General features: G+C 36.7%; 1 protein-coding gene across 1 annotated transcript in view; it reads right to left on the bottom strand.

Annotated features, from left to right (window-relative positions):
* Positions 1–15,497, bottom strand: part of ZNF277 (zinc finger protein 277) — a 123,343-nt gene that overhangs the window by 34,573 nt on the left and 73,273 nt on the right. Inside the window, exons 3-4 of the mRNA XM_058528544.1 lie at positions 15,217–15,305; positions 14,868–14,950 (exon numbers count right to left, since the gene is read on the bottom strand). Of these exons, the coding sequence (XP_058384527.1) occupies positions 14,868–14,950; positions 15,217–15,305 (172 nt within the window). The remainder of the gene's footprint in view (positions 1–14,867; positions 14,951–15,216; positions 15,306–15,497) is intronic.

Raw genomic sequence — 15,497 nt, 5'->3', positions numbered from 1 at the left:
AAACAACTTGAATGACTTGGTGCTTCCTTCTTCTGTAGCACATATGCTGACAGCTGCTGATCAGGCATTAGTGAGGAAAAAACTGAGTGGAAGCCACTTGGGCAATCAAGAAATATATTTTTTCTTTCTTCTTTCCTTCTGTCCTTCTTCCTTCTCTCCCTCCTTCCTTCTTTCCTTCCTTCCTTTGTCAAGCTTGGTATCTGATAGCATTAGTTGTAGCATATGTTTGAAGTCACTTATGAACCAAAAAATTTAATATTAGGAGATAATCCATGGAAAGCATCACAAAGAAGTGCAAATCAAAGCCCACCAGCTTTATGGTTTTATTTTTCTAAAATATCTCATGCTGGGTAGATATACTAGATTTTATTCATGGATTTATAGAATAGAGGGATGAAAAGAATGTCACAGATGTTACATGTTTGAACTTCTCAAAGCAGCCAATGAAATCAGACAAAATTTTCATTACAAAATAGGCTTGGATAAAAACCATAGTTGTATGAATACAAGATCAGCTTATGTATTAAGCAAAGAGTCATAATAACAAGCTGTGTGTTTGTGTAATTGGTTTAAAATGTCAAGTATGGTAGCAAAGGGGTCAGTGCATAGTCTTTCATCTTTATTCATAAGCTGAAAGCAAAAGAAACATTAATGAAACAGTAGATATGGCAGATGGCACTCAACATAGTCATAGAGGACTTAAAATATAGGTAGAAAATGAAAATGTGAGTTAGGTTGACAATTATAAAAATCAGCCAATTTAGGAAAAAGTAATTTAGAAAAGGTCAATTTAGGTAAGTATTTGTATACAGGACAGCAAAAACTGATGCTTAGAACAACAAATCCAATGGAAATAGCTTGCATTAACATAAGAAAGCAGAACTAAAGCAGATGTTATTAATTATAGATATCAAAAACATTTTACAGATACTGACATATTAGATTCACAATAGAGTCTCCTGGCTGAATGGCTGTATGAGTGGCTATGGGAGAAAACAGCACCCTCCTAAGGTTCCCAACCTAGCCCAAAGGCAGTAGCATGGCAGAACCTGCTAGGAATTCTCAGTCTAGGAATGCTCCTCCAATAGAACACAGCAAATCGCCCTACTAAAGTTAGAGCAGTGGTCCAAAGGCTCCACAGGCAGGCAGCAGAATCTCCTATCCTCTTGCTTTCTATTTCCAGAACCATGGATTATCTCTGAGGTATTTGGGATTATTTCTTTACACCTCTATCTTGTTCTAATAAGTGTTTCAAGCTGCTACAAAACAATGTAGCATAAACATGAAAGTAAAAAAAGAAACAAAAAATAGAGTACGATGGGCACATAAATTGAAGATAAAAAATAAAAATAAGAAATATCCATGTACACGTATGCATACACACACACACACACACACCCAAATTTAAAGGTGGACCCCAAATTTGGCTATCAGCTTTCTTAGAAAAGGGAAACAAATCAGACAGGGGCTTGTATAAAAGAGAATTTGGCTGGCTTTGTCCCCTGTTACTGGGAGGTAACCTCTAAACCCTTGGAATTTTTTGAGTGACTAAAGTGTCTTTACTATTCACTATGGCCCCTTGACCCCACCTGATAGTTTACGCTGATGAGATAACTCTGGATGGGGGCTGCCATGCCCAAAAGACCAACCACGTGATTAGTGGGTTAGGGCTTTGAGCCACATGATATCAGCCTGATCTCAGAAAGGGGAGGGGAACAGGAGACTGAGTTCAGCCATGTGGCCAATAAGTCAAACAATCACGCTTAATGAAGTTTCAGTAAAAACTCTGGACATGAAAGCTTGGGTAAGCTTTCCTGGTTGGCAATACTCTGTGTATTGTCATACATTGATGTGCCAAGATGGCAGCATGTCCCTAGGGATGATGGAAACTTTGTGTTTAGGACTCTTCCAACCTCACCCTATGTATCTCTCTGTTTGGCTGGTTCTGATATGCACCTATTTCTATAATGAAGCTGTAATCATGAGTATAGTGTTTTCCTGAGTTCTGCGAGTTGTTATAACAAATCAATGAACCTCAGGGGGTAGTTAGAACCCCTGAATTTGTAGCCAGCTGGTCAGAAGTGAAGACAGCCTGGGGATCCCCCAACTTGCAACTCGTGTTTGAAGCGAGGACAGTCTTGTGAAGTTTGGTTTAACTCTGGGGAGCTAGAAGTCACTAATGATAAGTATACTATGTGATATAATGGGCAATATACTTAGAATAAATAGACCAAACAACACGGTCTGTTTTTCATATTGATCCTCAAAATAACCTGACTCTCATGTCAAATCACATTCCAAAACTCAGTGAAAGCAATGCACAGAGGTGGGGTAAGGGTTGTCATAATACAATACAGATACCTTCTCCCTCCTGATTGGAGGTTGAAAGTTTACGACTATCTAGAAAAATTATGAACTTCCTCAAACAATTTTCCCTGAACATGGTTTTTATAAATACTAGTTGGTAATAATCTTGACTTTGTCCTTCCTGTCAAGTACCTGGAATGTTGCTTTTCTAAGTTCTCACTTAGAGGTACAGCCACAGGCCTTAGAAGGTCATCAGGAGACATCTGGGTTGACACTCTCTTATAAAAACTGCATAGTCCTAAACATGAACTGGAGCTTGCATGGAAAGTCATTTAATTCTTTATCAAAAATGACTCAAGAGAATAGCCACACACTAGACAAAAGAGTCCCCTAAAAAAATCAGTTTTAATCCCCACCCTACCCTCCCAACACCAATTACTGGCCTCCAAAGTTGAACTTCATTTATCATGGTTATAATTTTTCACATGGATTAAATTTTAAGTAAAGTGTCACCAGAAGCCTAGCCCTGATTGGGTGGGTGGGTGGTTGTCAGAACCTTATCCACAGAACACCTGGCAATGAGTGACATAATTGGCTGGCATATCCTCCAAAGACAAACTTCTGGCAAAACGCATACCAAGGTAACTAAATGTAGCAATTTACTGACACAGTTATCACCGATAACTCAGTTAAAAGGGTAAAGATTAGACACCAAACAATAATAGATTTTAGAATTTACTTATGACAGCTAGTCAGTAGGGTCAATTGTCTCTTCAAGCTATACCTCATTTAGTAGACAAATACATATGTGTGTGTGTCTTTTCAAACTCTATGAAAGAAGGAAAAGCATCTGTTTTAACCAAAAGTGGCACTTAATCACTAAGATATTAATTAAAATATAGAGGAGGGAGGAGGAGTTTCACTCAGCTTAGGATGAAGAAAGCCACAGAGAATATCCTTATAATGAGAAAAAGCTGGATAAAAAAAAATCATAACTTATTTCGAATCCAAAAAGCTTAAGTCATAAGGCAAATTGAATTCCAAAATGTGATAAGCCTCTCTGAGGAGAGGCAGGACACATAAACTATTTTATCTTTGGCAGAGCATGGGAGGAAAAACCAAGTAGAAGAAAATAGCTGAAATTTTAAAGAATTCTTAAAGGCTAAGTCCCAGGGAGCCCTAGACACAAAGGGGTACAGCTCTTTTCCCCGGGTTTCCTCCAAGTTCTCAGGAGAGTAGGGCGAAGAAATATGAACAAGAGCTCTTCGATGGTGAACAGGCACAAATCCCTGCTTGCTTCCTGGGACCATTCTTTAGCATACAAAGCAAAAGCTATAAGCTACCGGGGGAAGGGCTCAAATCCTGCACTGACACAAAGGAGAGGTCTGTCTTGCTGGGAGAGGGAGCAGGAATGCTGAGAAATAAAATAATATTATTCCTGAGCTCTTTCTGAGTGTACAATAGTGTTCTGTGGTATAAGAGCTGGATGTAAAGACACGCCTGGAAGACCCCAACTTGCAGTTTGTCAATCAAGTTCTGCAATGCATTTTTCTTAGAACATTCAAGAAAGTTATTGGGATGTATTTTAATGTTAAAGAATCTAAATATTAAAAAAATGAATATCTAAGATACTTAAAATTTATGGAAATGAAGATTTGTCTTTTTAAAAGATGGGAACAGTTTGGCCACAACCTGATGGAATGACAGCAGGCAAAGAAGACAGATCAAGGAGACCTGCAGCACAACCCCTTGGCCATTCTGTTCCCCTAATATGTCCAGGGACCAGTAAAGGTCCACAGTGTATTTACTTTTTGCTTACATGCTAGGATTATAAAAGATCCTCTCAAGAAAAGGGATAAAAACATGAGTATTCAGGAATCTTAGAAGAGGAAAAACCTTGAAGAAGAATCAATCCTAGAACTGAGGATTTTCTTAAGTTTTCAGTCATCAATAAAAGTTCAGGGTAAAAAATGAAACAGTGGATTGTCAACAAAATGGAGGCTTAAAAGAAAAGTAATAAAAATCAAAATTTTCATTAGTTACATGCAGAAAAAGGTCTGTGCTGTTGATAAAAATGTACTAATGTACAAAGTACTAGCTTTCTTTTGAAGTGACTTGTTTATAGTACCAGAACCCAGACTGCACACCAAATGGCAAAATCCCTAATGCATATGGAATGCTGAGCCTTTTCTCTTAAAGAGTGTGAACATCCATAGCTTGTAAGTACAGCACTGGAGAATCTGGACTGGCATTCCTTTGAGGAACCGACATCTAGGCACGAAGAATGGTACATCAGCTACCACTGGTGATAAAAAACAAAGCAACCAAAGAAGTTTGTTTGCTGTCCACTTCCTGTTCTCTGTCCCCCCACCACCCAAAGGAGTAAATGAATTGAAAATCACATATAGAAGGTTTTACGTTTGTTTGTTTGTTGGTGAAAAGAGGAGACCTGGACACTCCAACTGGCTAAAACAAATGCCATTTATTGAGCAAAAATTGCCCAAAGGTTAACTAAGGGTTTGGTTTTACACTGGGCACTGCAACCTATGACTTCTTTTTGGTCATAATCTTGAATTCAGAATAGGCTTAAATCTTTCCCACCCACTGAGAGAAGACTTTTCAGTAAATTAACCAGTTAATATAAGTTTTGAGTGTCTACGTTGTGGCTGATAGCTAAAGTTAATCCTCCACAGAAGGCAATTTTTCCTAACTCAATTCAGTCAATCATTTGAATTACTCTAAATGTCTTTATCTTCCAAAAGCATTTCTAAGGCATTCATTTGCCTATAGCACCACTCTAGAAGCTCACCTCAGATATTACCTTGCCCAAAAACTCTTCCCTTCCCCTTCAGAAAAGCCAGGCGATTTGAAGAGCATTCCGAGTAGAGCAAATAGCAAGTGCGAATAGCAAGGGAGCTGGAAAGAGCTTGGTGAGTCTGAGGAACACAGACATGGCCCAAATGGCTAGACACAGTGAGCAAAGAAGAGAGTGGGTGAGACAGAGAGGCACTATATCCTCTGAGATCTTGGTAAGGAATCTGGATTTTTATTCTAAATAAATTTGAAAGTATTGAAGACTTTTAATTACTAGAGTTATATGAATTGAATGAGTGAACCTTACATAAATTATTGAAATGGGTCTTCAAATTGTTTCAGACTCAGGCAGGATAAAAAATAACACCATCTCCTCTTGTTCTTTCTGCCATTTCTTATATCTTCTGACAGTAAGCATGGTATTTTCATTTTAACCTCACTCAGAGTTATGGTGATAGCTTATTTTTTTCTATCATATCCTTAATTTATCTGATGTAACACTCAAAATGAGGAAATTAAAGTACAAAAAGTTCACTAAATTTCCACTAATTTAAGGATTAAGGGACAAGTTTGATTAACAAAGTAAAATGGAAACAAATACATTTTGTGTACAGATACTGATGTACAGTTTCAATCGCTTTCACAACAGAATCTGTCTGCAACTTAGAAGCCCTCTGAACCAGGGATCAAGTAAAAAGCTACTTTTTCCCCAAAGAATTCTCTTTTAAGTGTCAAAAATGCTAGGTAGCCCTGAGAAAGACTAACCTGCTTGTCAGAATCTAATGACTTGAGCATTTGAGTTTATGTTAGCAATATATTCATACAATATACTTAAACAAAAACACACCTCTGCATGCAGAGGCAGGAATAACTGTATTAAAACAGGGATTGTCAATGACACAGTACAGTTTCTTAAAATAAATGAATAAAATCCACTGTTCTCAGCATTTCATGAGATGACGGAAAGTTAACTTTGTGACAATATCAAGGATCTTAACAAATGAGAAAACACGTGTCAATGACTAAAGAAAGACAGTAAAACAAAAAAGCCACAGAGAAATTTCTTAACTGAATGATGATATACTCCCCCAAATCCATGAGATTTGATCTGACTAATATTTCACCTTCTTGAAAGACATCAGTACCTTCCACCCTTTCTGAAACTGCAAAGATAAAGGCAATAACCATCTGCTCGCTACATAGGATAGAAAGGGAGTATTTTTCTTCTACTTTGAGTCTTACTGAGGTGGCTTTTAAAAAATAAGGAAGAGACAAAATAGAACATCTTAAAAAAATTAACTAGTAGAGAAAAAAATTACATCAATTTAACCATTTACATGAAATAGATCATCACAATGAAAAAAAGAAAAGTAGAAGCACAGAACAAAAAAAATGTAAGAGTTAAACACATGAGAACTACAAAAGCCTAATTTCTATTTGTATTAAAGATATAAGGGAATTTAGCCTAGGCAAGAAGAGGAGGACTTTTAAAAACTGAAAGATGGCTATGGGAGATTGCCCTTTTTTACACTAACGTACCCACTTTTTATACTAAAGGAGAGAGAGCTAACACCATGGCATGGATCAGCACAGTATTACTTGCCTGAGGAAGTATTTTCCTGGATAAGCTCAAGGTCAGGTATAGCCCTATATTTCTCTAAAGATAGAGGAAACTCTGAAAACACACTATCTTCAAGTTTTAAAATAAAATATAAGAAGCTTAGGCCCAAAGAAATAAGAAATTCCTATCTACCACTGACCTAAGATAACAAGTAAGAAATTAGATTTCCCTAAAAAAAATTCTTAGCAATGGAAACAAATACTATTATTTATTTATATATGTATTTATGTCCTTTTCATCCATTTTTATTAATTCTAACAAATGTCAACTTAGAAAATATCACATTTGCTTACAGAAGAAAGATCAAATTTGATAAAGGATCTTGGTACAATTGGAAAAAGAATGGTGTCTGGAGTTGGAAAACAAGAGTTTGAGTTGCTTCCCTTCTTATTTAATACAATATATAACCACAGCCTTGAGAACATTATCTCCTAATATCTTCAATCTTGTTTTGCAATCTAAACAGAAATAATGATATTGCCTTAGTGACCACACAGAGCCAACGTATATAAAAAATGCCATGTAAATTTTAAGTTCATGTTGAAGGAGTTCAAAGCGGTAACCTTTAGGATTCAATTTAGTATTGTTTCAGACTGGGTTTACACTCATTTTCTAAATGAAAACATTAATTAATCTGAAAGTTAAAATCACTCAATGGTCATTCTAGCTAACTTGATCTTTGTTGCACTGTTAATAATAATGTTACATTCCATGGGAAATATCATTTTGTATATGGGAACATTACTCTAGATGCAACTGGAGAACTTATGCTAGGAATTATGCAAGAATGTAAGTTGACTTTTTACTTCAAAGTCACTGATATAAAATAATTTGATCCTTTACTTAAAAGTCTCTAAAGCTATAAAGAAAAGTAGGAAGAGGAAGAAAAATCTTCTTAGTGGGAAATATGTTACTTAATTTCGTTGTTCTTTTATTGTGGGGTAGGTGGGATATATGAAGTAGTATTAAAAAAACACTGTTTCTCTCCAGAGAATCAAATTACTGTATAGGTTAAAATTTTCATAAAACATTTATAGTTATCATGAATGACCTATCAAGCTGACATTTTATAATAGTGATTAAAAAAAAACCTTCCACATAGTTAATGGATGTTTCCTCTTGTCCCAATTTAATTAAAAGTTACTTCTTGCTACTGAGAGTTTATGAATGCCACATACCTTGTCCTGTAGGCAAATGGAAAAACTAGTATTTTTTTATGCTTAAGTGAAAAGTGTAACCCAGTGATTAAAGATGTCTGCCTTGGCTATTTTATATCTCCTTTTTAAATCAGGGAGATCTGACTACATGGCTTTATAGAAATACCAAGCCAATACTTCAGGATTAATTTAATACTTTATGAACAAGGCTCAGAAAAGAACAAAAGTGAACATGACAGTCTCAATCCTTAAGAGATATCTAATCCAGTAAAGACGACAGATTTTTAAACAACTATAACTGAAAAGCCAAATAATATCGTGTATTAACGGAGCTTAGAAGAGGTTATTAATTCTGACAGGTGGCATCAGGGAAGCTTTTGTCAAAAATGTGGCATTTGAGCAATGTCTTGAGGGATATGTTATCTACACAGGTGAACAGGTGGGGTTGGCATTCCTGGTCGATGAAGCAGAAGCCTGAAAGTACCTAACATACTTGAATAAATGTGAGACAAGCAGTCTTTTCTCTAGAGTGCAATCTAATCTCTACAAGGGCAAGGACTGCCCTATTTCATCCACTGCTATTTCAACAGCATTTAGAACAATGTCTGCTGCAAGATAAACATTTATTGAACAAATGAATTAATTGGACACTGGCTAATTGAAAGAAAGAATGGGGAAAGGCACTGTAAATGCAGTTTGAGCCTAGAAAAGCTTAAGAATACGTAGATGATAAAGACCACTGCAGGTTTTAGAAAAAGAGAATAAAATGATATGCTATACAGCAGTCCCCCCCTTATCTGTGGTTTTACTTTCCATGGTTATAGTTACTCATGGTCAATCGCGGTCTGAAAATTTTACATGGAAAATTCCAGAAATAAAAAATTCATAAATTTTAAATTGCACGCACTTCTGAGTAGCATGATGAAATCTCACACTGTACAACTCCATTCCGCCTAGGAGGTGAATCATCCCTTTGTCCAGCGTATCCACGCTATATATGCTACCCACCTGTTAATCACTTAGTAGTCGTCCTGGTTAACAGATCGACTGTCGAGGTATTGCAGTGCCTCTGTTCAAGTGACCCTTATTTTACTTAATGATGGCCCCAAAGTGCATCCTTTAAGTGAAAAGGAGAAAGTTCTCAACTTATTAAGCAAAGAAAAAAAAATCGTATGCTGAGGTTGCTAAGATCTACTATAACTTTTATTATGATATATTGTTATAATCGTTGGATTTTATTACTAGTTATTGTTGTTAATCCCTTACTGTGCCTAATTTATAACTTAAACTTTATTACAGGGATGTATGCATAGGAAAAAACAGAGTATATATAAGGTTAGGTACTATCCACGGTTTCAGGCATCAACTGGGGGTCTTGGAATGTAACCCCCAATGGATAACGGGGGACACTATATATTTTAATATTAAAAGTCTGGAGGCAATGTCAATTGATTGGAGAAATGAGTCCATAGCCAAGGTAAGATAAAAGGCACTAGGATTGCAAACAAGGATATGGATATAGAACTCAGAGGCGGAACTGACAGGACATGACAAATGACTTAGGTATGAGGATGATGAAAAGGAATGAGTTAAGGATGATTCCAGAAGTTTCCAAACTGAGTGACCAGGAAAATGGTAGTACCATTATGTAAGAAAAGGAAAACTGGCAAATTGCGAATTTTGGTAGAGAAAAAAATAAGTTCAGTTTTAGGCACATTAAACTTAAGATGTTGACTGGACATCTATATGGAAAAGTTTAAATAAGGAAAGCTAAAACTGGGGCTCAGAGGTGAGCCGAGATGAAAGCTGCAGATGAACTCAATCAATGGATATTTACTGACTGCCCACTCCGCCTACTCTGTGTCAGCACCAAAATTTAAGGTACCAGCACAGCGGTGGTAGTCATGAGTGCATACCCTGGATGGGGGACAGGACCTTGGGAAATTTACATATACTTATTTAAGAGAAAAGAGGGGAAAAAACCACTGGAGGAGATTAAGATAGAATGAAGAGATCAAGGGAAAATGTTTAAAGAAGGAAGCTAAAGAAAGGAAGGTGTACAAGCTACTCTAACTCTTGAGAATCTTTCCTAATTCTGTAGACACCTTTAGAGTACAGACGAAAAAAATTCAAAGAAGTGTCAAGTAGGAATTAAGCTCTTCAAAAAGAACACTGGGAACACACACAAATCTCACAAATGTCACAAGGAACCAGTGACGTTTAGAAAAAAAAGGGAAAAAGAAATATGGTTCTAGTTTTAAATCTGCTACGGTAACCTTAAGTGGATCATTTAGACTCTCTATGCCTCCAGCCATTCACACAAAAACACTAGTTTTTTTTTAAAAAATGGGGTTTGGGGAAAATACCAACATAAACTTAGCAGTACATTGAATGCTATTGAAGGATGTTTAAATATAAGAATTCTTGCCCTCAAAGAAGTTATAAAGTCATTTTGAACTAAGAGCAAGTCATACAATGGTATTTAACCTAAATACTTTATTCAGAGTTCCAAATGAGAGAATAAATATTAAAGAATGATATATATGCAAGTCATCATCAATGCAAATCAGGAGAGCAAATGCCACACTAGTACTCTAGTTCGAAGGTCTTCCCTCATGGACTTGAGTTGAGATCCTACAGGTATTCAGCTGAATTCAGTCAAACATAGACTGGATTATACACCCACTACCATAAAGCAATTTAATTGGTTTAAATTACATTTTCCAGAAGCTAGATTGAAACTCTGATTAATGAAGAGGAACTGTTTGATAAAATACAATTGATGGCAAATAAGGAAAAAACAACTAAGCTGCCATAGCGCAGGTGACTTCATAACCCTTTAGGTGTATGATTCTCCTAGATGAGTTCTTTGAGAATATGGATCAAGGACATAAACATCTTTTTGTTGAAAGTTGTTTCATTTGATCATGTGGACTTCTGTCTGGAAATGCCTGTTACTGATTGGTAGAGCTTGTTATACATAAAAGAAAGATAGCCTGTTATCACTGCCACCTCCCAAAGGAAGATCACCCACACCAACCTCAGGCTTCCACACTATAGAGCATAAAATTGTGATGAAATGGCTGACTGCAAATTCAACCCGTCTTCCCACATTTAGCAAGTCTTTTCTTTTTGTCAATCCTCTAGCCATGATTCCCAGCGGCAGCCTATAGTAAACCTCCTCTGCTTTCCCTAAATCCCAATCCTAGCCTGAATCTCTACCCTACACAACCTGTCAGACCATGAGCATCCAGGACAGAGCACTTCCCAGAGCATAGAATAAGAGTACAAGACATGTGGGAAGCTCAATAAATAACTACTAGACTGGCATGGCACAGCTTAAAAAGGCACATTTGCTTTATAGCCCCAGCTCTGCTTCTCATTCACTATATGATCCTGGGCAAATTAATCTTTCCATGCCAGTTTCCTTATCAATAGAACAGCATTTACTAGCCACCTCACAGAGTTGCTATGAAGCAAGGACCTAATGCAAGGCATGGCATATGCCTTGTACTCAGTAATTGTTAGCTTCTTTTCACATCTCCAAGTTGGTCTGCTCTTTGCCAGGATTTGTCACCTTTAAATGGATTTTTTTTTAACTTTATTATTTATTTATTTATTTGTGAGGAAGATCAGCCCTGAGCTAACATCCATGCCAATCCACCTCTTTTTGCTGAGGAGGACCGGCCCTGAGTTAACATCTATTGCCAATCCTCCTCCCTTTTTTTTTTCCCCTTTTCTCCCCAAAGCCCCAGTAGATAGTTGTACGTCATAGGCGCACATCCCTCTAGTTGCTGTATGTGGGACGCCGCCTCAGCATGGCCGGACAAGCGGTGCGTCGGTGCACGCCTGGATCCGAACCTGGGCCGCCAGTAGCGGAGAGCGCACACTTAACCGCTAAGCCACGGCGCCAGCCCCCTAAATGGATTTTTACACAGCTACATTTATCATCTTTTCTTCATTTCACTCTCATGGGCAATGAGGAGTCGTCAATGGGTCTTTATCACTACAAAGCCAATGTTCCTGGCACTGAAGGATTCCCACAATTTAGCTCCATCTTACCTCTTCAAATCTATCTCATACTTCTCCTCCAAAAATCTTTCTACCTCAGTCAGACTAGACTTACTCAACTTTCCTGAATACACCTTGAACATTTAGAGCCATATGCATTTTTCCTCCCTTTTCAACAATTCTCCAACTACCCATATCCTTCTCATTGTTAAGACACAGTATTATTATTGTTATTTGTATTATTGGCAACATTTACTGAGTGCTTTCTATGCAGCAGATACTGTTCTAGCACTAAGTGTATTACATGCATTATCTCACTTAATCTTCACAAGCCCTAAGATATTCTATCATTATCTCCATTACTGAGATAAGAACACATATTTGCCTTTTTTTCTTTTATGACACGAACCATGCCTTGTACTTCTGTGTACGATCATCTAGTTAAGCAGGAATTCAATGAATATGTACAAATTGACTGCAATTTCATCTTTCTTTGTTTCTTTTAAGCTGCCATAATGCTCACTTTCATCAAATCTATCACTTTGTCAAACTATAAAGTTGGTAAAAAAGTGTGATGTGATTTATAAGAAATATATATTTGGTCTTAGTCCCTGTTTCTGGCACATAGCTCCTAAAATCCTTGGAATTTCCTAAGTGTTGAAAGCTATAAAGGTGTTTTTTGTTATGATAATGAGGTGACTTCTGGAAAGCACTGAGGCAACTTAAGGATGAGGGCGGGAAACCACAATGTCATTAGAGGGTTAGAACTTTTAAACTCCCACCCCCTCCTTGGAGGGGAGAGGGGATGGAGATTAAGTTCAATCACCAGTGGTCAACGATTTAATCAATCATGCCTAAGTAATGAAGCCTCCATAAAAACTCAAAAGGACAGGGTTTGGAGAGCTTCCAGGTTGACGAATGAGATGGCACTCACATGCTGTCTTGCCGGTCCCCAAACTCCAAGGGGACAGAAGCTCTTTTGTTCCAGACCTTGCCCTATGTATCTCTTTATCTGGCTGTTGATTCATATTCTTTAATATCTTTTGTAATAAACTGGTAATCTAGTGAGTAAACTGGTTTCCTAAGTTCTGTGAGCTGCTCTAGCAAATTAATAAAACCCAAGGAGGGGTCATGGGAACCTCTGATTTATAGCCAGTTGGTCAGAAACAGAGCTAACAATCTGGACTTGTGATTGGCATCTGAAATGGAGGGCAATCTTGTGGGACTGAGGCTTTAACCTGTGGGATCTGATGCTATGTCCAGGTAGATAGTGTCAGAATTGAGCTGAATTGTAGGACACTCATCTGGTGTTGGAGAATTGCTTGGTGGTGTGGGGAAAAGACCCACATGTTGGAATTGGTCTCAGAATCTTAAAGGGTCATCTAAATTTTATAGATGTATATATTTTTAGGGACTTGAGTTTATCTGCAGACATAGTAAAGATTCTGTGTACTGAGTAACAGCAATGGCTGAAGTAGTAGGGTTTGAGTTCTTATAAAGAAATCCTTCAGGCCGGCCCAGTGGTGTAGCGGTTAAGTGTACGTGCTCCGCTGCGGCGGCCTGGGGTTCGGATCCCGGGCATGCACCGATGTACTGCTTGTCAAGCCATGCTGTGGCAGCGTCCCATATAAAGTGGTGGAAGATAGGCATGGATGTTAGCCCAGGGCCAGTCTTCCTCAGCAAAAAAAAAAAAAGAAAAGAAAAAAGAGAAGGATTGGCAGATGTTAGCTCAGGGCTGATCTTCCTCACAAAAAAGAACAAAAAAAAGAAAAGAAAAAATAAAAAGAAATCCTTGGGTGTACTAGGTTATGACAGTTTGATCATTCTTGATTAAGACCACTCTGAGCAAGACTGAAAAACCTCACAGAAATTAAAAATTATAAAGAAGTACAAGCAAACAAAAATCCATAAAATATGACAGTAAATTCATCCTTGTTTTACACATTTCTTAAGACATTATGATAGCGAAAGAAGAGAAACTCACAAAGTCCCAGTTCTTCATTTGGTTTGCTACTACAGGAAAAGCATAATTTTTCTTACATATAAATCATCATCCAATAATATCATCTCTCCTTATGAGAGAAATAATCATTTGGGATGTTTATAAAACATGATGTGCTTCAGGGGACTTTCTCAAATCATATGACTGTGGTAGATAGCCCTTATTTTCCTCCTAGATCTCTTGAGGATTTAGCAGAAACACTGAAATCATAGCTCTCTCTCATAACATATCTAGCAAAGTCCAGAGACACAAGGAACACTTATTAAGCAGCCAATAAAAGAAGAGCAAATCAATTTCAAGTAATAGTTGAGATTAAATCACAAATAATGGAAAATTGCATACTTTTAAACAAAATTAATAACTTTAGAAAATTAATCAATTTCTGTTCAACTTACAAAAATGAAAATTTTCACATTTATATATGCTGTTATCTTTTTTAAAGACTAAAGATGCTGAGATTTTCAAATTAGCTTGCTTATGGTTAAGGCTGCAAATGAGAAAGGCTACTATGTTGATCAAAACATAGGCTTAACTCATAAAGGGGAATAAAAGAAGTGCTAGTGCACAGCACATTCCAGTGAAGAGGAGAAAAAAAAAAGTTAATCAATTCAACTCAATTTTAGCTGAGGGCATTTTTCCACGACTGCTGAACCCTAGCATGTGTCAGGCAGCTGAAATTACACTAAAATGTGTAAGCTCTGTTGTTATTTTAGAGATAATCCAAGAAGCAAAACAAAGCCAAAAATTCTCCCAGCATTTTTAACATGAAATGCTTTAATCTTCAATCAGGTGCATACTTTTTTCTGTTTTAAAATCTTTATGTACGGTGTCTTCTTTTGTGTATGTCTGAAAGTTTCCAGAATAAAAAGTGAAAACAAAACAAAAAAAGAACAACAACAAAACTGATTTTGTATGCATTTCCAACACACTGTTCATCCTTTAGAACAATTCTTACCAGTCTCTGTTTCTGAAGTTCTTCTCGAAGTATTCTATCTTCTGGTAAAACATCACATAACAAAAAATAATTGTCTTGTTCTTCTGTTGAGAGATGAGGAAAATAAATGAGAAACAATATTTATCATCTTTTCCAGAAGGATTTATTCTTAAAAAAAATATATATATATATGAGGATCTCTCTTTTGGTATACAGTTCTGCTTTAGCTTTCTTGAAGTTAGGCAACATAAACACAGTAATTTAATTTTAGCTATGATGAAAGTGAGAGAAATCTAATTTAAGAAAGTAAGATTATTCCTTTGAATTTTTGAATTGTAGGGAAAAGATGGTAGCCAAGATGTACACTTACCAAATGGAGCTGTGGAATTGATTCTTATCACACTACAAAAATCTGTAACGGGCTGTTCAGTGAACCTTTTCCTCCAATATAAAATGTACCTTAGAACAATCAAAAAGAAATGATGATGAGAAGACTCAATGCACTACTTTAGAATGACTAGATTTTATAAGAACATTTAATTATTGCAAAGCAACTAAGCAAATGTTGACTGAAAACTGCTAGAAAATCTGTAAAGAGAAAAGCAGTAGAGCATTGTAGAAATACGAAATAAATATTTAATGAAATGAAAT

This window comes from Diceros bicornis, chromosome 3 (genome assembly GCF_020826845.1).
Source record: "Diceros bicornis minor isolate mBicDic1 chromosome 3, mDicBic1.mat.cur, whole genome shotgun sequence".
NCBI lineage: Eukaryota > Metazoa > Chordata > Mammalia > Perissodactyla > Rhinocerotidae > Diceros > Diceros bicornis.
Note: the sequence above shows the minus strand (reverse complement) of the source record. Positions and strands in the feature narration are given on the sequence as shown.